This window comes from Melanotaenia boesemani, chromosome 11 (assembly GCF_017639745.1).
Source record: "Melanotaenia boesemani isolate fMelBoe1 chromosome 11, fMelBoe1.pri, whole genome shotgun sequence".
NCBI classification, from domain to species: domain Eukaryota; kingdom Metazoa; phylum Chordata; class Actinopteri; order Atheriniformes; family Melanotaeniidae; genus Melanotaenia; species Melanotaenia boesemani.
Genome location: NC_055692.1, coordinates 3,607,491 through 3,630,354, shown reverse-complemented (window position 1 = coordinate 3,630,354; position 22,864 = coordinate 3,607,491). Strand labels below are relative to the sequence as shown.

General features: G+C 40.4%; 1 protein-coding gene across 1 annotated transcript in view; it reads right to left on the bottom strand.

Moving 5' to 3' along the window:
- The window catches only part of fras1 (Fraser extracellular matrix complex subunit 1), a 290,358-nt gene that overhangs the window by 21,386 nt on the left and 246,108 nt on the right, over positions 1–22,864 (bottom strand). Inside the window, exons 42-51 of the mRNA XM_041998958.1 lie at positions 21,631–21,784; positions 17,197–17,460; positions 16,830–17,018; positions 15,063–15,182; positions 13,126–13,305; positions 11,633–11,757; positions 8,701–8,841; positions 7,423–7,650; positions 1,544–1,657; positions 374–524 (exon numbers count right to left, since the gene is read on the bottom strand). Coding sequence (XP_041854892.1) covers positions 374–524; positions 1,544–1,657; positions 7,423–7,650; positions 8,701–8,841; positions 11,633–11,757; positions 13,126–13,305; positions 15,063–15,182; positions 16,830–17,018; positions 17,197–17,460; positions 21,631–21,784 — 1,666 coding nt within the window. The remainder of the gene's footprint in view (positions 1–373; positions 525–1,543; positions 1,658–7,422; positions 7,651–8,700; positions 8,842–11,632; positions 11,758–13,125; positions 13,306–15,062; positions 15,183–16,829; positions 17,019–17,196; positions 17,461–21,630; positions 21,785–22,864) is intronic.

The following is a 22,864-nucleotide window of genomic DNA, read 5'->3' as shown; positions in this document are numbered from 1 at the left end:
TATGTCATTTTTATATTTACCTAATTTATCCCACAGACCAGACCGAACCTGCTCACGGGATTCCCTTCTTCTCTCCCTTTAAGCAAGACTTAAGGCAGAGGATGAACAGAAGAGGGCGACACTGAACCAGATGAGCAGATTATTGTCTTTCTAAGAGACCACCACAAACTAAATCAATTCAGGTACTCGGAGGATTAAAATCCAACAAGTAAGTCCTGATAAATTCACTGTTTGCTGGAACACTGGAACAGATGAGAAAGTGTTGCGTCCTCATTATAAGCAGAGATAATAATTCAGCACTAATGAGTTCATTAAAGCCTCCTCAGCTGGAGAGACGTGTTTCTGGTAAAACCAGAAATCAGATTTTGTGTACCTTGGGTGAACGTGGTGATGGGGCTCCCCGGTTTGAGTTTGCTCTCCAGGAAGCCGTGCTTCGGCTCGGTGGTGATTTCATACACCAGCTGTCCATCATCTGTGTCGGGGTCCATCGTCAGCAGCTCCTTCTTGGTGATCAGGTTAGTGGCCTGACAAACAAACAGACAAACTCAAATGACCTGCACTGCAGCCACATTTCAGACTTTTCATTTTAATCCTTGATCTATTGCTCCACATCAGCACTTCCATGTTAACTAACCCTGTTTTTCGGGACGAGCGTTGCATGTTAGATTCAGTACCATGTTTTATGTTAAATGTATTTATCCTGCATCAATATATCCATGAGACTGCACACATGCGCTGTGTTAGTGAGCTGCAGCTCCTCAGAATGACCTCCAGGGTCAACGTTTCATGATGATGGAAATGTTTGCTAATGGTTTTTGCTTTCTCTGAGCACATGATGAGTGTATGCAGGTGTTTAACACTGTGATCATTTGCCTCGGTAATAAAACACCCAGGACGTAATTACCAGCAGCACCAACACGACAACCTCTCAGAAAGAATTCACAGTGACATTTTTACAGTTTTTACCACACTAAACGTTTTACAGGTTTATCGGCCGCTTTATCAGCTCCACCTGTTCAACTGCTTGTTAACGCAGACATCGAATCAGCCAATCACATGGCACCAATGGCCTCCACAGCCACCAGATCAGTCCAGTAGAGCAGCTTTGGGATGTGGTGGAACGGGAGATTCTCATCATGGATGCAGCCGACAAACTTGCAGCAACTGTGTGATGCTGTCATGTCAATATGGAGAAAACCTCTGAGGAAGGTTTCCACCACCTGCTTCATCTATCACACCAGGATGAAGACAGTTCTGGAGGACAAAGAGAGTCCAACACGGTACTAAGATGTGGACTTTCCTACTGAGAATAGACTTCACGTTGTTGAGACAAGCCAATAAATGTTGATTTATTTAGATTCATTGACCTGCCAAAATTACATTTGAACTGAATTATTTTAAAACCATTGTTCCTGACTGCGATTAATTCCGATTAAATAATCAGAGAGCATGAAATGAATTAGATTAATTGTGTTTGTTTACCCAATAACCCCCTATTTAATGACACAGATCTTATGACTACTGTAATAACCCTGACTTGTACCTTGTTATCCATGTATTCCAGCCACTGCAGTCCCAGGTTGGTGACAATTCGTGGTGTCCCGTCGTCAACTGGCAGGATATCTATCTTGAACTTCTGAGGAGCAGCTGTCACTATCTGGAAAACAAACAAAAAAAGATAAAAGTGATTATTGCAGATACATTTTTAAAGATGGTGGAGACACTTTTTGAAAAGGACTCAACAGTTTAAGAACAGCTTATACTGGCTTCATCTATCTTCTCTTTTTATCTTTTTTTCCTTTTATTTTAATGTTTGTTTCTCTATCTCTTCTACTGAACCTGGAAGTCCATGGATAGTTGCCTCCCAAAGTTGCCCCCCACCCTTATAGTTCTTCCTTTTCATGATGCTCCACAGGTTGTCAGTATTGTTGTGGCCAGGGGATGATGGTGGTCTCCACCATGAGTTTTTCTCCCTGTACCCAGTTAAGTTAAGAGTTAAGATTCGATGGTATTCCTGCAGCATGGGATGGAGCGTTGTCTTTACTGCAGAATGGACGCTTCTTCCGTTTATACCATAGTAGGAAATGGTCAGAAATAGATTTAGCAGAGGCCACCCTAAATGCTACTACCATCTCAAAGCATCAGTCCACTGCCACCTGCTTGTCCCACCATGTCCCACATGGTGTCCAATCATCCAGATTTCCATCCATCTGGACCAGCTAGTGCAGCACGGCATTCATCAGAGAATAAAGCTGGTTAAAAATAAGTGTTCATATATTTCCAAGTCCACTGTAAACATTTCTCTTTGTGATCATTGGTAAAGGGAGGCCCAGATACTGCAGCCTCCTGGACTTGATCTAAACCTGTTTACTCTCGGAATCACACACTCGTTCTATAACAGTATGATGCTCTCACTTAAGTTTTCTTAAAATATCCAATGTTTTTGTTTCTTTCTCAAGGCATTGAAGTGTTTTACACTTTTCATTTGTATAGATCGTTGTTTCCCCAGACTGCGTGGAAATGATCACTTATATAGTTTCTCTTTAATGAAGCTTGTCTGGGAAACTAGTGATCAAACCGGAAATTATTAGTGATAAACAGAGAGGCGAAATAACACAAGCTCAATCTAACACAAAAAACTAAAACACAAATGACTAAATGACTGAAATTCTACATGCAGAATCATCTAGAACAGGGGTTCCCAAACTTTTCCATGCCAAAAGGAGAAGTTTGGCATGGAAAAGTTTGGGAAGCTAAGGCTGGTCCGCAGCCAGCTTTAGCTTCTGGCCGGGACCCCCAAACCCAAAGACAATGCTACAAAATATGTAAAGAAACATAGACTTTTAGAATGTTTTACTTTTATAAACTATTCAATAAATTTGTTAGTGGTTCTAAACCCCCCCCCTCCCCCTTATATATGGAGCGAGAGTACCATATATCTACTGTATATAAATATATATATATATATATATACATGTATACACTACCGTTCAAAAGTTTGGGGTCACTTCCCTATTGAATCCCATGGCAAAGTGACCCCAAACTTTTGAATGGTAGTGTATATATATATATATATATATATATATATATATATACATACACACACACACACACACACTAGCTTGAGGAGCAGAGCAGCCGCCAGGTCTACACAGATGATGTCATTATGCTGAACTTGTTGCTGAACTTTTTTCTTAGCTTCCCTCTAATTTTACGAGCCCCCCCAAGCACCCCTTGCAGCCCCCACTTTGAAAACCACTGATCTAGACCCGTTGTTTCCAACCTATTTTCCTTGAGGACCCCTTCATGCAAACACTGAAAAGCCATGGAGCCCCTGCCCCCCCCTATGCTGAAACCATGCTGGTTTTATGGTATCAAATGTGAGATTCTCTATAAATCATGTATCCTGGTTGTGTCCTGTTAAATTAACAACATATAATCACGATGGCTCTGAATGTTCAAAGCCTCAGGGACCCCCTGTGCCCTTTGGTGGATCCCAGGTTGGGAACCACTGATCTAGACCAGTGCATATAATGTAAACTCCTAAAAAATCTTTATTGTCATTGTATATCAGGCGTACAGTGAAGCTGCAGCGCTCGTTCAGTCAGAGCAGCTGTAATTATTAATACAGTAAAATAAGGATAGTTAGAATAAAATCCGAATGAGGACAACAGAATAGATATAAATCTTATACACACACACTCTTTGTGTTTAGAGCTCAGGGTGAGAACAGCTGCTGTCCTGAGTGTGAAGGATCAACTGCAAACTTCCTCTTCCTCCTGGGACTCTGCCACCGTGTGCTGGTGATGTCTTCCAGAGAGGGTAACGGACAGTCACTGATGTTTTCACAAGCCTTTATGACCCTCAGCTTGTTTTTCCATCTGCCACTGAGCAGCTGGCCTACCTGACCGCAATAAAGTACAGGAGGATGCTCTCAATGGAGCTGTGGTAAAAAGGCACCGACAGCTTTTTTTTTAGGTCCTTGTTGATGTAAAGTGGAGCTGGCTTCCTCTTGTGTTTGGCTATTACTATTTCTTGTTTTGCTGGTGTTGAGCAGGTACAACATCTTGCCAGATTTTTGACTGTTCCTTCTGTTAATGAGGCCGATGACCGTGGTGTAGTCTGTAAATTTAATGACGGGGTGGGTGGAAGAGCATACAGAATAGGGCTCATCCCGGAGGTTAATCTGTGTTGAAGGTCAGGGTGGAGACGTGGACAGTTCACACTTTAAATGTTTGTGGCCAATCAGTTGGCCTGGAATCCTTCATCCCTTCTGGACAGCTCCAGATCAGTCCCCAACACACAGCCAGCCTTCTTGAACTTGATGCTTTAAAGATAATATGCATCAAAGCTCACCGCTAAAAGATTCTAGTTTCTATAGGCGGGTATTTTTCTTTACCATGACTAGTTGAAAAGCAATGCAAGACGTCCTTTTTCTACAATGGCACCCTTTGGAAGTAAATATAAATATAACATTCCCAGGCCCTCCCGCCCTTATATATACAGAGTGAGGGGACCATATAGGGGACCATAAATGTATATATATAAACTTACTATGACTATATAACTTAAAACAATGTAACTTACTATACTCCTAGCATCACAGATGTGAGGAATACATTTACTGTTAAACCATGAGCAAGATATCTGCCCTCTTTCACCCAGATACCTGTTTTTCCATCTCTCTCTCTTTTTTGCTTCATGCATTCAGTAAACCCTGATCTCTGTTCTGCAGTTCTTCTTCAGTTGGCAAAAATGAATTGGTGCATTACTGCCACCAAGTGGTCTGGAGTGTGGACCAGAACGTTTCCAAGAGCCCAAGTTTCAAAACATTAGTTTGTCTGCTACATTTTCTCAATCCAGTTCGCCCCTCCTGTCATGTTGCCTTACCCCACCAGGGGGGCCCGCCCCCTAGTTTGAGAAATACTGGTGTATAGACATATTAAGCCTTGTTTATGCTTCTTTTACGTACAAAAAAAGGCACATCCTCTGGCCACATACATCTTTTATGTTGCTGTGGTTGTTAAGCAATCTAGCCACTAGAGGGCAGTGCAGAGTTCTGACATCAGTTTCAGACGATAACAAACATGGCAACAATGGAGTGATGACATACATTATCCGCCCAGTAGACAGTGATGGTCTGTGTATCCATTCAAACAGTAAAGGAAACAAATTCGAAGAAGACGTACACTTCTAGTGGCAAACACAAGTGCTGCAGCATATTATTGATTTACTCCGCTTCAAACAGTGATGACAGGCTAAATCAGAGCTACACCGATATCACCCGTTATCACCTGTGCTGTGACTGAGACTAAAGGACTAGAGGACTACAGAAAGAGCAGCCTGCCATCATGCAGATGCTGTGAGGGCCAATGCTGACACATGCCACTAAAGGATGCGTTCATCCACACTCTATACATTATTCATACATTATTTAATAACAGGGCGGCACCTGCGGGAGCAAATCTAACCTCGATCACAGGCAGTAATAACCGTCTTCCACACTGCTAAACAAATGTGAGCGTTGAGCCGAATGTCCCCAGGTGATGGAAAGAGAAGGATGAGCCTGGGACGTGTGTGAAATATAAATATCTGATGCTAAATAACTATTAGTGATGACAGGCAGCGGCGGATGGCAGCGAAAGATCGCTAAACTGATAATCAGAGCAGTCAATTCAGCCTGAGGCTTGCTCATAACTACCACCATAAAACTGTTGTTAACAACACCCACACAGATGTTTATAGTCATCAACCTGTGAGAACATTTATATGTTAAGTTCTAGATGAACATATTAAAACACACAACTTTATGACTGGCAGGATGTATCTAAGGGATTAGAAGATCTCTGAACACACAACACGTCCAGCCTGGAAGCAGATGGTCTACAGCAGCAGAAGACACACCGGGTGCCTCCTGCCAGCTAAGATCAGGCCCACTTTGGGCCCCTTAGTACCAACGTGGCCTGGTTTAACCAGCACAGCCTACCTGAGTATTGTTGCTGACCATGTCCATCCCTTTATGACCACAGTGGAGCATCTTCTGATGCTACTTCCAGCAGGATAATGCACCATGTCACAAAGCTCAGATCATCTCCACCTGCTTTCTAGAACATGACGATGAGTTCACTGGACTCCAACGGCCTCCACAGCCACCAGATCTCAGTCCAGTAGAGCAGCTTTGGGATGTGGTGGAACGGGAGATTCTCATCATGGATGCAGCCGACAAACCTGCAGCAACTGTGTGATGCTGTCATGTTAATATGGAGAAAACCTCTGAGGAAGGTTTCCACCACCTGCTTCCACCTATCACACCAAGAATTAAGACAGTTCTGGAGGACAAAGGGGTCCAACCTGGTACTAGAAGGTGGACTCTTCCAACTGTGAAATGACTTTATGTTGTTGAGACACAAGCACCAGGCCATATTTCCAGAAAGAGAGCTTAAAGCTGTTACCATTTTCCATCGCTAGATGGCAGACGTGAAATTTCATTATAACACAATTGGTAGGCGAGGGGAGAGTGGAAGGTATTTCAAAGTGATTAAGGAAATTGGAGCCGATGAAAAGGTGCTCATAGTCGACGATGTAGAGTGGTTTAGAGAGAGGCTTTGTTTAACTGAAGTAAGGGAAGGCAGGATTAGAATATTTAGAAGAGTTTTTGGATGTGGTCGAGTCAGCAGATCGAAAACAGCCCTGAAACATCTGTAATAGCAACAGGGGTCCAAATAGCGCTGTAAATATCCATGACGATGGCTGGGTGGATTAGAAAAATGAGTAAGTGCATCACAGGTGAATCAGACAGCTTGATGAGACAACCAGAAACTAAGATTTGATAAATACTAAACTCACTGCTGATTTCTACTACTGTCAGTTCAGGGTTTTCTGGTTAATTTATTTTAGTAATTTATATATATATATATATATATATATATATATATGTATATATATATATATATATATATATTTATTAAGTATATAATGGCATAGTTCATAGTGAAAGTCATGTAATCTAATATGGCTGCCATTATTAGATTATTACTCCCGTCATAAACTCTGGTTCATACTCATCATTTTTTTCTGTTTGACAGAATGCTCTTTGACAATTCTTTACTTTCTAAAAATGTTTCTTTTTAAAAGATGTTTAAACTTTTTAAAAGTGTCCCTCTCACAAAGAGTCCTCACAAAGGCTAAATCTGCTGACTCAGCCCCTCCCGTCATGAAAAGGTCAGAGCACACACACCAACCTTCAAATCAACAAATCAGCCATCAACACTCGCCAACACATGCCCCAAGTCCTCTATTTCATCATCCAGCTGTAATAAAAATGTCAAGAAGCCGCCTCACACACCAACACACAATCTAACTAAACTCCTGCCATGGCAGAAATGTCACCACACACATACAAATACGTGCTAGCACACACACCTCTTTGCCGGCCTCCTCCACCATGAACAGCAGGTTGGTGCTGTCGGCCACGGTGAAGGTGAAGCGGTCTTTGAGCGAGTTGGAGCCGTCGTGGTTGTAGCTGATGCGGTTCTGGTAGATATCGTCCATGGTAAAGCTGCTGGTCTGCCGGTAGTACTGCCCGTTGTTGGTGCGCTCGATGGTGCCGTGGCGAGGAGGCTGGACGACGGTGAAGATGATGGAGTCCGCCTGGGTGAAGTCATGATGGAAACTGATCAGCTTAACATGCTAGGTTGTCAGAATTATACACTTACAGGATCTTTCTACTGGATGTTTAGACAGAAAACAGCCAATCAGGGTTTCCCTCAACAAAAACCCTCCACTGTAACGGCCCTCCATCACTATAGTTGTGTCTGCCTAAGTTTTACTCGTCTTTTACTTGAAGTCAGCAAATCAGACCCTGAGAAAACAGCTCCGTCAAAACCAGGAACCTAAAGATCACATATTGTTTGTATTCATGTGACGTCACATTCGCCTCATTAGCTATGCGAACATGAAGTGATGGTCAAACTAGCTCGTTTTAAACTAGTGTTCATGTTGCTGTGTTTTTGGGTTGTTCAGAAAGTGACTGAGGTCAGGGTTCGTCATGAAGTCATAAAAGGGAGCATGAGCCAATGATTTTATGAAAAGATGTAAAAAAAAAAAGCGTCATATGAACCTTTCATGTGAATCAGATGGAGCGGAGTCAAATCTTGGTTAAAGGTTTGTAAATTGGTTAGGCTCCTTCTCTGTTAGCTGACCAGATGTTGTGGCTAAAAAAAAGCTACTTTCTTGTTTTACCCGACAAGATTGTGGTTGTTCAGCAAGAAGCCAACAACCACAAGTGACTTGAGCTAATCTTTAAGCGTCGTTCACCAGGTTTCCTAATGAAGACGACATTTCCAGGAACTTTTATTTACCTGGAGTTTATTTACCAGGTAAAGACTTTCTGATAATCTGCACGATTTGCAGTTCCACTGCAGTGTAGAGTTATGGATATCAGTGGTGATACCAGTTGTTGGTATGAAGGTCAGAGCCCTCAAAAGTCATGTGATTGAACAATCAATTGTATTAACTTTATTAAGTTTCTGTAACGCAGCATAATTTAGCTGCCGGTTTATTAGAGGTTTCTGCGCTTTAAAAATGAAAAAAACAAAAAACAAAAACAAAAAAATAAAAGAAACCAAGACTAAGACTAAATAAGCATGAAAAAAGTCCACTGCAGAAGATTTCAGTGAAATAAACCAGCCAGTGTTGTACCTCCGTGTCTGCATCTGTGGCTTTCAGCTCAAACTCAGTGATGGTCTTCCTCACGCCCTCCTGGACCCTCATCCCAGGGACCTGCAGCAGGGGCAGCGAGTCGTCTACTGGTTTGATGGTGATGTAGAAAGTTTGAGCAACCTGAGAAGAAGTAGAATTCATTTATTTTGCTTTTTTATTATTGTTTTCTAACCTGTCCTCTTATCCCTAAAGCTTTGCCCAACTCTTCCTTTTTTCATTCTACTGTCATCAAGCTATCTAAAGCCCCGTTTCCACTGACGGGTGCGGGTTGGGGCGCAATTTTTTATGTTTCCACACGTGAAAACTGGGAAGGGTACCCTAATATCCAACCCGACCTACTTTGTTGGGACCTTCCATTGGGTTACCAATCTAACTGACCTGAACCGAAAGGGTGGAGTTTGACACAATACAGCCCGTTGATTGGCTGAGAAAAGAAGTCCCTTTATGTGCAACGTGGAATAAAAACAAAGCAGGAACGGCTCCTTGTTTACAGCAACATATTTTCTTTTTGTTGATTAAATCTCAGTTTAAAATGGCATTACGAAGCAGAAGAAGAAAGAACACAAACTGACGACCGCCATTCTCCTCTTTCGTTTCTGAGTCATGTTTTGGTTCTACTTTAGGGAAAACGCTGTGATGGCGTCATGCTGTCACGTAGCTGAGGCATCTAGCACTGTCCAACTGATACTCCGCCTCTTAGGTAAGGTTACGGTTGGCTGTGGACACGCAGTTCACAAACCATTTCCACACCCTAACCGTCCCGACGTGACCTACACCCATTGGTGGAAACGAGGCTCAAATGGCCTCCAGCATCTGAGCTGAGGGGCTGAATGGCCCCTTCCCCTGCTATTCAGCTTCATCTAAGACAAAAACCCCTCTCTTCTGTACACAATTACAGCCAGGCTCCAAAAAGTCTCAAAAGAATTTCAGTAACTAGCTTTCGCCCATCATTTTGCTATGCTACATGTTAGCTTAGCTGCTTCAGGGTGTCTGCAAACATCTTCTGTACTGTAGCATGTCATACTGCTCGTCAAAGTTAAAGGACTGGGTTAATTTAACAGAGTCTGTGGGATGTGTTTTTAATCCAGCAGAGACTAACTTTTATCACACAGGACTGGCTTGTTCTTTTTGTTATTTCACATTCCACTTTCTGTTTGCTGGGCCACAATTTCAGATGTTTGTTCTGAAATCCTGGGAGGTTTGTAGGGTTTGTTTGTGAACTGTGCTGCCAGCATTTCTGTTGTTAGTTTTCTGTTTGAAGTTACAAATTCAATTGAAATTGTCAGTAATTCCACTGGAAGGAACCACTGAGGGAAACAGAAAGTTTTTAATGCAATTTTAATGTTTATTTGAGCACCTGGTTGAAGTAGAACTGGCACTGGTTTTACACACAAAGCAACACAACAGCAGACAGCTCAGTTGACAACTATGTGATGCTAACAGCAGCTAACACACCCTCAAGCGTCTGGCCTCCAGCAGAGATGAAGAGAGAGCTAATGAGATCTGGTATGCTCACCTCCTCCTGACTCCAAGCTTGCTCATGTATTTACAGAGCATGCATATTTTTATTTAACTGGAGAATATTAACGCTGCGTTCCCAAATGGAAATCCAGCTAATGGAACAATGTTTCTTTAAGGAAACTTTAAAACCCAGGTGACATAACCCAAAAAGCACAAACTGCAGCTACAAAAGAAACTGTGTACCAGCATATCCTTCAGCAATGTCATCTTCTTTTGTTGTTTTCTACCATCCAAACTGCAAAATGCTTTATGAAGCAACTTTTCCTGCAGGAAACTCAGAGAACTCCCAACTTTAGAAAGATTTGGACAAACCACAAATTAATTTAAATAAATTATATTTATTATAAACTTTGATTGATAATATTGTTGTAACTGTTATTCAATAGTCTGGCCTTGGTTAAACATCAAGTAACACATGAAAACCATGATTGCCCCAGAACTGTTAACTAATCATTGAAAAGAATAACTCAAATAAAAAAAATTCCTATATTAAAAAGTCTTGGAATTGGACTTACAGTGAAGGTTTTCTATGTCGGGGCTGCTCATCCAGGACAATACAACTAAAACTTTGTTACTGCGGTGGCAGTAACACAGATACAAACATACAAATATTGGACTTTAGATTCAAAACAGGTTAAAAACTAAGGACGAATTTGATTGATTGAATTGAATTTATTTCGAATAAGCATCAAAGCAAAATAAAACAAAAGACAAAATTTAATACAATATAAAAAAGTACAATTACATATTCGAAAGGGAGTGGGAAGAAGTATAACTTATGAACTCCCACCCCTTCTCCTTAAATAATAAATAAATAATAAATAATAAATTTCCCAACTGGATTTAATTAACTATATTTTAAATATAAAGAATTTGGTTGATTTATGGTTTTATTAAACTACATACTAACTAAATACAAGAATCTTATATTTAAAGAAATTAATAAAAGCAATTTTACGTCATTTTTAAACCTTTTTAAATTTTAATTGTTTTTGTAAGTCCTAACATCTTTTTATTAAATATTGAAAAGACTAAATAAAACAAAAATCCCATGTAAAAGTAAAGATATAAAATGATTCTTTTTTTTTTTTTTTTTGGTTTTAACAATATTTTCTGAAGCCTTAGCCACTGAATTGTTTTTCCGTAAACATTCTTTTATTTGTTTTTAGTGTAATGCAAACACATGGCTTTTGAGGCTAATAAAACACCATATTTTTATCAATATTTTTTATTATGTGATGGCAAACTTCTCCCATCCTCGCTTACCAATCCGTGGTACTGCTGCTGTGTAACTTTATTAATACAGAACAAGTGTGCAGTGTACATCCAAAACTAAAACGGAAGGAAGCTGAACCTCTGGATTTTTCAGCATTCCTCGTCCTTTACTCACCTCGTTTGTTCCGTCAGACACTGTGAAGGAAAACTGGTCGGCATGCTTCTCTTCTTCACTGGTGTGGATGTACTGGACGCTGCGAGATGCGAGGTCAGCCTGGGTGAATGAGCTGATTCTGGTGCCTGATAATAGAAAAATAAGTCCAGTTTTAAAGAATGAAACTGCAAGACGCAGAAAAAAAAAAATAAATAAAAAATTGCACTAAAAAAAATCTGCGAAACTGCGAGGCCACGAAAGGTGAACATAGCGAGAGACCACTGTACTCTGATTCACTCTGAATGAAACTAAAGGCAAGTGTTTCAGCATGACCAAAAGCCCGAAGAGACTTAAGAAAGCAGATGCTGATTTTACTTGTTACCTAATTACACATTTTCATGGTTAAATGGTTAAACTACTTCAACATTGTGTACATGTGTACTGTCTTCTTCTATGGTCCTTTTAAGGCGTTACTTATCCCAAACGGTGCTCTAGCTCCTGTCAAACAAAGTTTGACAACCCATTTTGTTTTAACTCTTTAATGTCGTTTGTATCATATCTGATACAGTTTCTAAGACCTTTTGCATCACTTTATGGTAAAAACTTTGCTCAAAATTTGTTGTGCACAATCTGACTTCTTCCCCTGATGGATACCTTTTGCACTACAATAATTTTGTCTTATCACATAGTAATAAATTGTAAATATACAAAAAAAAAAAAAGTTTTTCTTTTTCTTTTTATTTTTAAACATTTTTGTTAAAGGGCCAAATACAGATTTGTAGATATTTTCTCCCCATTATTTCTTGGGTCGGGCTTAAGGGTTAAAACATCAAACACAGTTGTTTGTCCATGCAGAGACACCGTAGTAAAAATAGTGGCACAAATATGACAGCTACCATGTATGTGAACCCATGTCAAGTAGATATAAATGTTTCATTCTAAGAGAATAAAAACACGACAGCTATTTTAGTAAAGTGATTAGAAACCAATAGAAACAGATTTTATTTAGGTAGATTACTTTTCTTGTCATTAACTTTTAAATTTGGTTCATGCTGCACCTTCAAAATGTTGGATGTGATTGTCCCGAGATGTCTTTGACTTAATATTCTTAAGCTAATGGCAATGTCACATTAATAGATTTATTATGATTAATTAATTCCTCTAGAATCTTTTAATATATTGCAGCAATAAAATGTTAACGGATAAGAACAAAAATTTTTGAAAGTCTTAATTTTATAACCAAACAATTCTGCACAACTGCAATGGAATTAAATAGCTAATTAAATGAATTATTCTTTAAATTTAGACAATTTCTTTCTTTTTTTTGCTTTGTGTTGTATTAATTCAAGGAGTTACATATAAAAATAATTTTTGTTTTTTTCATGCTGTATGTGTTTCACATCATTTTATTTATATGACTCACTTGGCTGCAGCATATGCAACCCACACCTGATTTTAGATTCATGACCTGAAAGACAGTGCTGGTGGGACATGCAGCCTCCTCCTCGGCCTACCTGGACTGGCAGCGTGTTCGAGGTGACCCAGGTTGGTCTGCTTGGTGATACGATAGATGAGCTCGCCCGGCTCGCTGTCCTGGTCGCTGGCCGACAGCTGCAGCGTGGTCAGCTTCTTTATGGAGTTCTCATCCAGCACCAGGCCCTTGTTTACCACCACAGACGGAGGAAGACGGTCCTCTGGAGGAGAAACGTTGAGGGTAAGTACCGAGAGGAAAACAAATCCCTGTTCAAGCAGAGATTTATCAGAGAAACTTGTTTGCAGAGTTAAAAAAAAAAAAACAACTACTATTCATCCGAAAAGGAAAAGTACAGGGAGTCAATACCTCATCCTGACAAAAAAAAAGATAAAGTGAAGCAGTGAGGGAGAAACAAGCTGAGACTGATTGAACAGAAAAGATAAGAGCAGCGAAAAATAAAGCAAGTGGAAAACTGCTGGTGGGTGAATGTGTGAAAGACGGATAAAGTTTGAGGGGTTTAGACAAACAAATGGAAGAGATTGAGAGAAAATCATCAGAAGGCAGAGTGGCAGCAACTGAAATAAACAGCTTCACAAAGAGAAAAAACAGTGAATTATGCAGAACAGGATGGAGAAGTGGGACACGAGAGAATCAGGAAGCTGCTCAGTCTGTCAGCATCCAGCTGCTTCGGAACTGGAAGTGGAGCTGCTGAACCACAGAAGTAGTTGGGATTACTATTATTATTATTTTCCTTTTGTTTTATTTTCAAATTTCTGTTTTGTTTTGTGTCTTTACTTCTTATCCGTCTGTCTTGCTGCTGTTGCACTGGAAGTTCCCTGCTGGGGATGAATAAAGGTTTATCTTATTGACAATAAACTACCACAACATTGCAATTTCCGTCCGGGGTAAATAAATAATTTTTCATTTTATTATTATTATTGGTTGTAAAAGTACAAACAGAAATGTTGATGGTTATAAAAAATGTGCCATATTTTCTTTCTAACTATATGTACACCCACCCACAAGCATTTTTTTTCTCTTCCAATGAATCCAGCCTCAGCTATCCACATCACTGCAGGAAAGTCTGTTTCTATCAGCCCTGAACTCACTCTTCCATCACATCATGCCTGAGTCTTATGTGCATTCAGCAGTGGTCAGCGTGGGCAGTCCAGTAATCCTTGGGAGTCCAGGACTTTGTCTTTGTCCCTGAATTTGGACCACTTTTATGCCAAGTAAATATTATATTGCAGAAAATAAACTGCAAGGTCCCGAGCTTTTCATATTTACTGCTTCTGACCCATTAACTTTAGAAACACAGTGTTAATTGCTGCATGTCATATCCAACATTCCCCTTTGTTAAGTGGCCTTTTAAAAAGATAATCAATATTATTCACTTAACTTGACAGTAGTTTTAATGTAGTGTTAACAAAAAGGTATTGCACTGTAGTGTAGTGTTAACAAAAATAAACAAATAAATAAAAACAGCCTATAAAGTTGTAATACGGTAAATATAAGCACAACCTGTCAAAAATCAAGGTAGCAGTACCCATCGTAACATGATTCAAAGTACACAAGAAAATCCTAATCTGATCCTGACTGTAGGTCTGTCATCTTACCTGGAAGAGACGTGAATATTTATCTGTGAGAACACTAAAGAATGATCAGAACCAGCCGTACATTTGCTGCCTTTTACACTTTTAACTATGGTCTCTGTTAAAAACCAAAAACACAGTACAGTTAAAGCGAAGAAGCTATGAAAGTCCACAATCCATTTCTACATATTTCTCTGATTTATGATCAACAGTGGCCTCTGCAAACAGGCAGCTCTGCTCTGTATGCGGGATGTGTGTGCAGTGGCACATCAGTAAGCGTGCAGGACAAAAGGGATAAATCTGCAGTAATTGCCTTGTCTTCTCCAACAAATGAGAGAACACTTCAGCCTTTTTATTGGGCTGCAGGTACCAGAGGAAACCCTACCAAGCACACTGATGAAGAAGGACTGGTCGATCAGTTTGTTGCCCTCTGGATCGACCAGGTTGAACTTAAATGACAGGCTGCCTCCCTTCTCCCCCTTTTCATGGCTGTACTGCAGCAGGCCTGCAAGACAAGCAACAAGCACCCGGCATCAACTTAACGAAGCATCAACGAAGCATCAACACGTCAAATTTAATCACATCTATGTCATTGTAAGTAAGCTGGAGGCAAATAGAAGTTTTAGGTCCTAAAATAACGAAATCTGTTCCTCGCCCTATGTAAGGTCATATATATTATTATCTTTAAATTATTAGATTATATACAATTCTTCACATGAAACAACTGTTTTTTTCCATAAAAAACATTAAAAAGAGGTGAACGCAGCAAAGCTGAGTCCAGTGGAAACAAAGGAAGAGTTTTTAAACTGGAATCAGAGACGTCAGTTTTCCTTCACAGAGATAAAAGACGAGAATGTTATGAGAGATGTTCATTATGACCAGAAACAAAGAGGCTCTTCATGGTGGCTGGAAGCAGGTAAAAAACACAAGAAGACGGTGACGCGACTTCCAGCCGCCTGAGATTAGTGTCCAGGATTTTTCTGCTAGTAATTTTTTCCTTTAACTCCTTTTTCTGCAACCATTTACTTGAAATTATTAACGTACAAAATAATTAGAAAACAAATCTGGAAAAAAGAGAAAGACTAGAATAAAAAAGCACAATTTATGATTAAATAAAACAATAATAAAAAATAAATCATAGAAAATAAATACATAAATATGAGAAAATTAAATAAAATAAATAAATACAATAAACGAAAAGAATAAAAGAATAAAAGAAACACCTGACGTGAAGAGGTTAAATTTTCATTTCTTTCTTTAGTCAGATCTAAGATTCAGTTTTATTATGAATAAACGAACATGCAGATGAATTAAAGGAAACTTGTTTTAACATTTACAAAAGTAACAGAATAATTACATTTCTGGGTAATTAGTTTTTGTATTACTGGGTCATCTCGAACACAGTTTTTGGCAGAAGTAACAAGGAACTATATTTATTACTTTTTACAGTAAAGTGCCCGACACTGAACTACAGTCACACAAGAGATGCACCTCAGAAATGTGCAATTAATACGTGGCATGACAGTGGAAGGATGCTGAACTGATGAGTCATTTGCAGTTTTCTGTGCTACACGTATGCATTAACTGAGGGTTTACTATTCTGATGGGTATCCTAACCACCAGGACACTGGTCCGTGAGGGCCACTTAGATGTTTACCTGCTTCAACAAACCTGACTCAAACTAATGTGTCATTGTGCAGAACTTAACAAGCTCTTGGATCCATTTAATTTGAATAATGTATGTTGGAACAGGAAACATCTAAAACCTGCAGGACACCAGCCCTCAAGCGCCACTGTCCTATAGGTTTTAGATGTTTACCTGCTTCAACAAACCTGACTCTAACTAATGGGTCATTGTGCAGAACTTCAGCTACTGGATCCATTTAATTTGGATCAGGTGTTTTAAGCAGCAAACATCCAAAACCTGCGGGGCACCAGTCCTCAAGGGCCTCTGTCCTGCAGGTTTTAGATGTTTCCTGCTTCAACACAACTGTGTAGAATTTAATCCATTTCATTTGAATCATGTGTGTTGGAGCAGAAAAACATATAAAACCTGCAGAGCCCTGAACAAGTCAAAAACAAGTGTGACGCTTGAACAGAGAAGAATGACCGAAGACAACCAAAACAAGAAATAAATAAAAAAAGTTGCCACCTTTGTTGACGTCCTCCTGAGTGAAACTCTGAACCAGACCTTTGACAGAAACCTTGTCCACATGGCTGCTTCGGCTGAGCTGCAGTTTGCCAACTGGAGGGTCTTTGGTGAGGAGGTAGCGCAGCTTGGCGCTGTCCGAGTCGATGTCTGAGCCCTTGAGGTTCTGCTCTGTGATCTTAGAAGATGACCCTGCCAAAACACAACCACACATCATCTCCATTTAAGCTGCAAGCTCAGCATACAAACACCCTGATAGAAGCATTAAGTAAAGATTTCTAGATTTTGAGTTTCACACAATTAATAAACAGAAAAGAGAATATTTTTCCATTCATTCCTTACAAAAAGGAGCTAAAATGTCCCAGTCTACCTGCTGGAAGCTGCAAGCCTCTGTTGACCGTCATTCGAGGTCCTTCACTCTTCCGAACATCCATGGTGAACTTCAGACGGCCCGTGTGGGTGTAGATGCCATCGGTGAGGGTGAAGCCCAACTCGTCGGTTCCTCCGTTGACAGTCTGCGGTGTGTAGACCAGCAGCCGATCCAACACGTCCTGGTAGGTGAAGGTGGAGCCCTGCGTGAGGACACGGCCGTTCTCCAGAGGCTGAGAGTAGAACTGACGTCTGCGAAGTTTGCCTGAAGGGATAAAACATGAATAAATCTCCCATATATGAACACTGAAGGTTAGTGAATATGTCCATCTGGGAAGGGCTGGGATTATCTCGGTTTTGGGGCGAGAAAGGTTTTAGTAGAAACTAATAAGATGGGTCAGATTCTGCTACAGTTAAGTGTTTCTTACATCAAAGTCAAACTAAATCCTGGAGCGTAATGAAGACACACAAAGTGCCTAAGACTTCAGTGTTTGTGGTATAATGTTACAGTTTTCCTTCAAGTAGAGTTTGATCCATTTGCGAGTGAATAAATTAGAAATAAATAACAGAGATGCTTCTTAACAGGCAGGATTAAGTGACTTTAAATGTGGCATGGTTGCTGGTCTGAGTATTTACTGGGATTTTCATCCACAACCATCTCTAGGGTTTACAGAGAATGGTCTGAAGAAGAGAAAATATCCAGCACAGATGATAGAAAGGCCACAGGAAGTCAGATCAGCACTGGTTCCAACCAAGGTCTGCAGAACATCATCTCTGAACACACAACACGTCCAGCCTGGAAGCAGATGGGCTACAGCAGCAGAAGACCACGCCTTTTTTTCTTGTCCCACTTTGGGCCCCTTAGTACCAGCGTGATCTGGTTTAACCAGCACAGCCTACCTGAGTATTGTTGCTGACCATGTCCATCCCTTTATGACCACAGTGGAGCATCTTCTGATGCTACTTCCAGCAGGATAATGCACCATGTCACAAAGCTCAGATCATCTCCACCTGCTTTCTAGAACATGACGATGAGTTCACTGGACTCCAACGGCCTCCACAGTCACCAGATCTCAGTCCAGTAGAGCAGCTTTGGGATGTGGTGGAACGGGAGATTCTCATCATGGATGCAGCCGACAAACCTGCAGCAACTGTGTGATGCTGTCATGTCAATATGGAGAAAACCTCTGAGGAAGGTTTCCACCACCTGCTTCATCTATCACACCAAGAATTAAGACAGTTCTGGAGGAAAAAGGGGGTCTGACCTGGTACTAGACGGTGGATCTATGAAAGTGGATGGTTAGTGTTCAGATACGACTGTCTTGCTTTACCTTCTTGCTCAAATTTCATCACGTTTGGGTCCTTCATTAATTGTTGTCAGTGTGAATCAGACATGTTTCCAGAAGTAAATAAGTATAGTATGTTATTATATATGCCTTCTCTTTATCTTTCTGTGTTTTCAGAACTTAATTAATATTAATAAAACTCAGAATTTTCTGTATTAATATGCATTTTGCTCTTTCTCTTTGCTTTTTACCCCCCTTTTAAAATTAATCTAACTAAGGCTGATCCTTAGTTTTGCATGTCATGCTGGTACGAATTCAGGTCAACGACCTCAGATAACTTTCTGACTGTGTGTGCTGGAGTGTAGCAACTTCCTGACATCTTTTTTAGATGAGACGGGGTTTCTCTCTTACTTTCCTGCAGATAAATGTGTATGTGTGGCAGCGATGTGAGGATAGTGGAGACATGGCCCATTAAAAACATGCTCCGGATTCATCATCTCGAATGAAGTCACTTGGATTCCTGCTCCGTCCCCATCAGCTGGATGGGCCGGTGGTTTATGGGGGCGGTACGCTCGGCTTCTGTTTTATGGAGGGTCTGTTATGAGGGATGTCAAGAGCAGGCGTGTGCAGATCAGAGAGGTAAGGAGGCTTGAAGATGATGATGCCTCTTTTTGTGGAATAATCTGTCACGTCTGACCGCAAGCCATTTCTCCTGTTCTCCCTAACGCCCTACATGTCCTCATGTTTTGGTTGTGTTTACCCACAATGCCATGTGCTGAACCCACAATACACTATTTGGTCCATTTGAAGTGGACTGAGACCTGTGATTGTAGGTGGACCAGAGTCTGCTTCTTTGATCCAAGTCAAAGTTCATTTGCACATTCACAATACCCCAAAGGAACCGGATTTTCTGAGCAAATGGACTCGGATTCCAATGAAAAAGGCTGGTGTGAATGTGCAAAACATCAAAAAGAAAAAAATAGTAAAACCACTTCTTTAGCCAGTTCTTCATCAGTCAGGTTGTTTGTTGGTCAAACAGTCTGGATTTTGATAGTAAGTTAATCTGTCTTTCCTACAGAAAAGCTTGAAGATGGATTTCATCATGAAAAACGACCTCAGCACCACCAAACCTCCTTCTGATGGATGGAACAGGAAAAGTGTCCAAAATGTCAAAGAATCCCTGGAATTTACTGTGGAGGTTACGACTGCCTTTCCTCCAGGCCCTTTACCCGACATCAACCACATTGTATCTGTGATTTGTTTTTCAGGTGATCCTCCCAGATCGCTATGAAATGCCGTAGCTGCTTATGTTATTCATGAAAGAAGGGATCTTTGAAGAGAATCAGTTTATTTCCAGATGACTTCATGAGGATCCATAAAGTCATCCCAATCAGTTTCATGAATATAATAATCATAACAACCAAACAGAACAGTAATATTAGGCATTTTCCAGCGATGGACAACATGGTCACCACACAGACTCTGGTCTACAATGAGCCAGGTTGACCACCGCTCCATGTTTTACACTAATAACGTTGTGCCACATAAAATACAAGCAATTCCAGTCTGACAGGTTTTCTTGTTATTGCTCTTCCTCTTTCTTTTCCACCACGTTCCGGATTCCATAAGTCTCTAAAATTGGGTGGGATGATAGAGTGCAGTACAGGAAACATATATTGTGTAATAAAAAGGAAAAAGGATTTTTTTTTTGTTTTTGTGAGACAATTTATTTTACTCCTCCTTCCATCATGGAAAGAAAACTCAATTTGTGGTGTTTGGAGGTCAGCTGATGTGAGTGTGTTGTGTGGAAGGTGTGAGGAAGTCGACATGCAGTGTTGTGCTGGATAACCAGTGTGTTTGTCTTGTTTCGAATGGTTTATGTGTCAGAGGTGAAAGTAATGTGTTTACAGCTGTGTGTGAGTGTGTGAGTTCATCCCTTTCACACTGAGAATAATTTACTCTGGACATGCCAGAAACTTCTCTACAGAACTCTGCATCACTCTTTAATGGTCTGCAGTGTTTGTGCAGAAGGACGATATGAAAGTGCAAATGTTGTATTTGCATTATTTTCCAGTGATAACTGAAAGTGTTTGCTGGTGACAGAGTTCTGTTATAAATATGCCCCCGAAGCTGTTTTTAGGCACCTTTTTTCTGAAATCATTGTGTTATGAAAGGCTGTTCTGCCATAAACTTCACTTTTGTGGTTTACCTCAATTTACTACCCTTTTAGGTTCTTAGAGGACAAAAAAGTTCTCTCTCAAAATCTACTGGTCTGCAGTGTTTGTGCAGAAGGACAATATGAAAGTGCTTTCAGCTGTGGTTGTCTGATTCTCTTCTTCATTATGCTCCAACATTTTCAATATGAGATAATTGTGGACTGCAAACAGGACAGTCAGACATATTCTGATGCCACAATGTTGGATGTCATGCAGAATGAGATCAGGCATCATCCTGCTGAAATAACCGCACATCTCACAGGAAAAGATGTTGCCTTCAAGGTTGCATATGTCCGTCCAAAAATCAAACATCAACCTCTGCATCAAAGTACCTTCACACAGATGCTTCCTAAAAACATCACAGTTTTCTCTGGTGTCTTCCTGTCCATCAGAGATGAGATGGTGTCAAGAGAACTTGGCGGTGTTTCTGCACAGAGTTGGTGTCTTCTTCCTTATGTAATCCAGTTTCAGGTTACATTTCTAGATGCAGCAGTGGACTGTATTGAGGGAACATGGTTTTTATGGTCCTGAGCTCATGTGTTCCTGCACTGCTGCCTGAAGGCTTGAAGGTCACAACCATCCAACAGTGATTTCAGTCACTGGCATTAATGCACATTACCCCAGACCTCCTGAATATTTTCACAGTATTCTGCTCAGTAGATATTAAACATTAACACTAAAAAAATGTTCACGTTTGTAGAGTTAAAGCTCAGTTTGGCTGCCTTTGCCCTTATATATCTTGAAATAAAAAAATTATGTTTAACTGATTAAAGACAGCGTTACTACGACTAAATGTTTTCTGGTGCTTTGTGTCGATGCTCTGATGCATCATCATTTATAACAGTTTCCGCACAACTGAGTACCATGAAAGAAGGATTTTTGCAGAAAGCTGCACATAGGATGTTTCAGCCTTTGCAGAGTTTCTGTGCTCACCATAGGTAGGGATTCTGATGATAGTGAAGAGGATCTCATTCTCTGGTGTGTCCTCATCATGGACGCTGAGAGATGAGTTGGTGATGACGACTCCAGAGTTTTCCTCCACGTGGATGCTGCTGACTGACACCATCGGCTCCCTGTCCTCTTTACTCTAAGTAAGGGAGAATATTTTTGTAGATAATCATTTAATCACACATTTCTGCAACCATCTGTAAATGCAGCATCTATATGTAACTCATGCAGAGTTCCCCAAGGCTCCATTTTAGGCCCCTCTATTGTTCTAAATATCTGATCAGAATTATGCTGATGACAATTAACTCTACATTGCTGTTTCACCATGGGACTCTGGTCCCAGACTCAGCTTTAGTTCGTGCCTTGGTCAAATCAATAATTAGATGTTCAAGAATTTTATTTTGCTAAATGAAGACAAATCTAAGATATTATGCTCTTTGGAACCAAGTATGTTAAGCATCAGTCAGAAATATTAAAATCAACAGACAAAGCCAGATATTTTGGTGTCGTTTTGGACTTTAGGCTAAATTTTTAGTCATATTTAAGCAGAAACCGAATCAGCCTTTTTACCACGAGAAGAATATATCTAGAATAAGGAGACTGATGGCTCAGGATGATTGTTTTCAGTAGTCTTGACTACTGTAATGAAGTTTTTACATACTTTCTAAAAATCACTATGGGTGGGGATGTACTTGCTGTTAGCGACGTGTCCATGTAAGTATCATGGATGCCACATGTTCCTAGCGTTCGTTTGTCATGTAGCCCGCGAGGTAACGTGTCGCATACACAAGTTATGATATTGACTTGAACGGTAGAGGCGCTCATGCGAACAAGAGAATGAACGATAAGTCAGAGGTAAACACAATGCTGGATAGTACTGGAAACTGTCTCTTGGACCTTGTCCGCAACTGCCCGGGTTCTGTGCAATTTTTCCACCCCGTTGCACAGTGGCAAACACTCGTATCTTAACAGTTGCATCAAATTGGAAGTGTTTTGGGTTGATGCCTGGAAAAAACAATGTGACTGGTAATTTGACCTTTTCACTATTTTAATGTCCAAGTGCTGTTTACTCCCCCTTGCAGGGACCTCCAGTTTTGAGCATTTTTGCCATGCTGTACTTCCGTCGTTTGCAGCAAGAATATACACAAATGTTGACGTGTACGCTTACGTTTACAGCAAGTACATCCCAGCCCTAAGACAACTGCAACTACTCCAGATG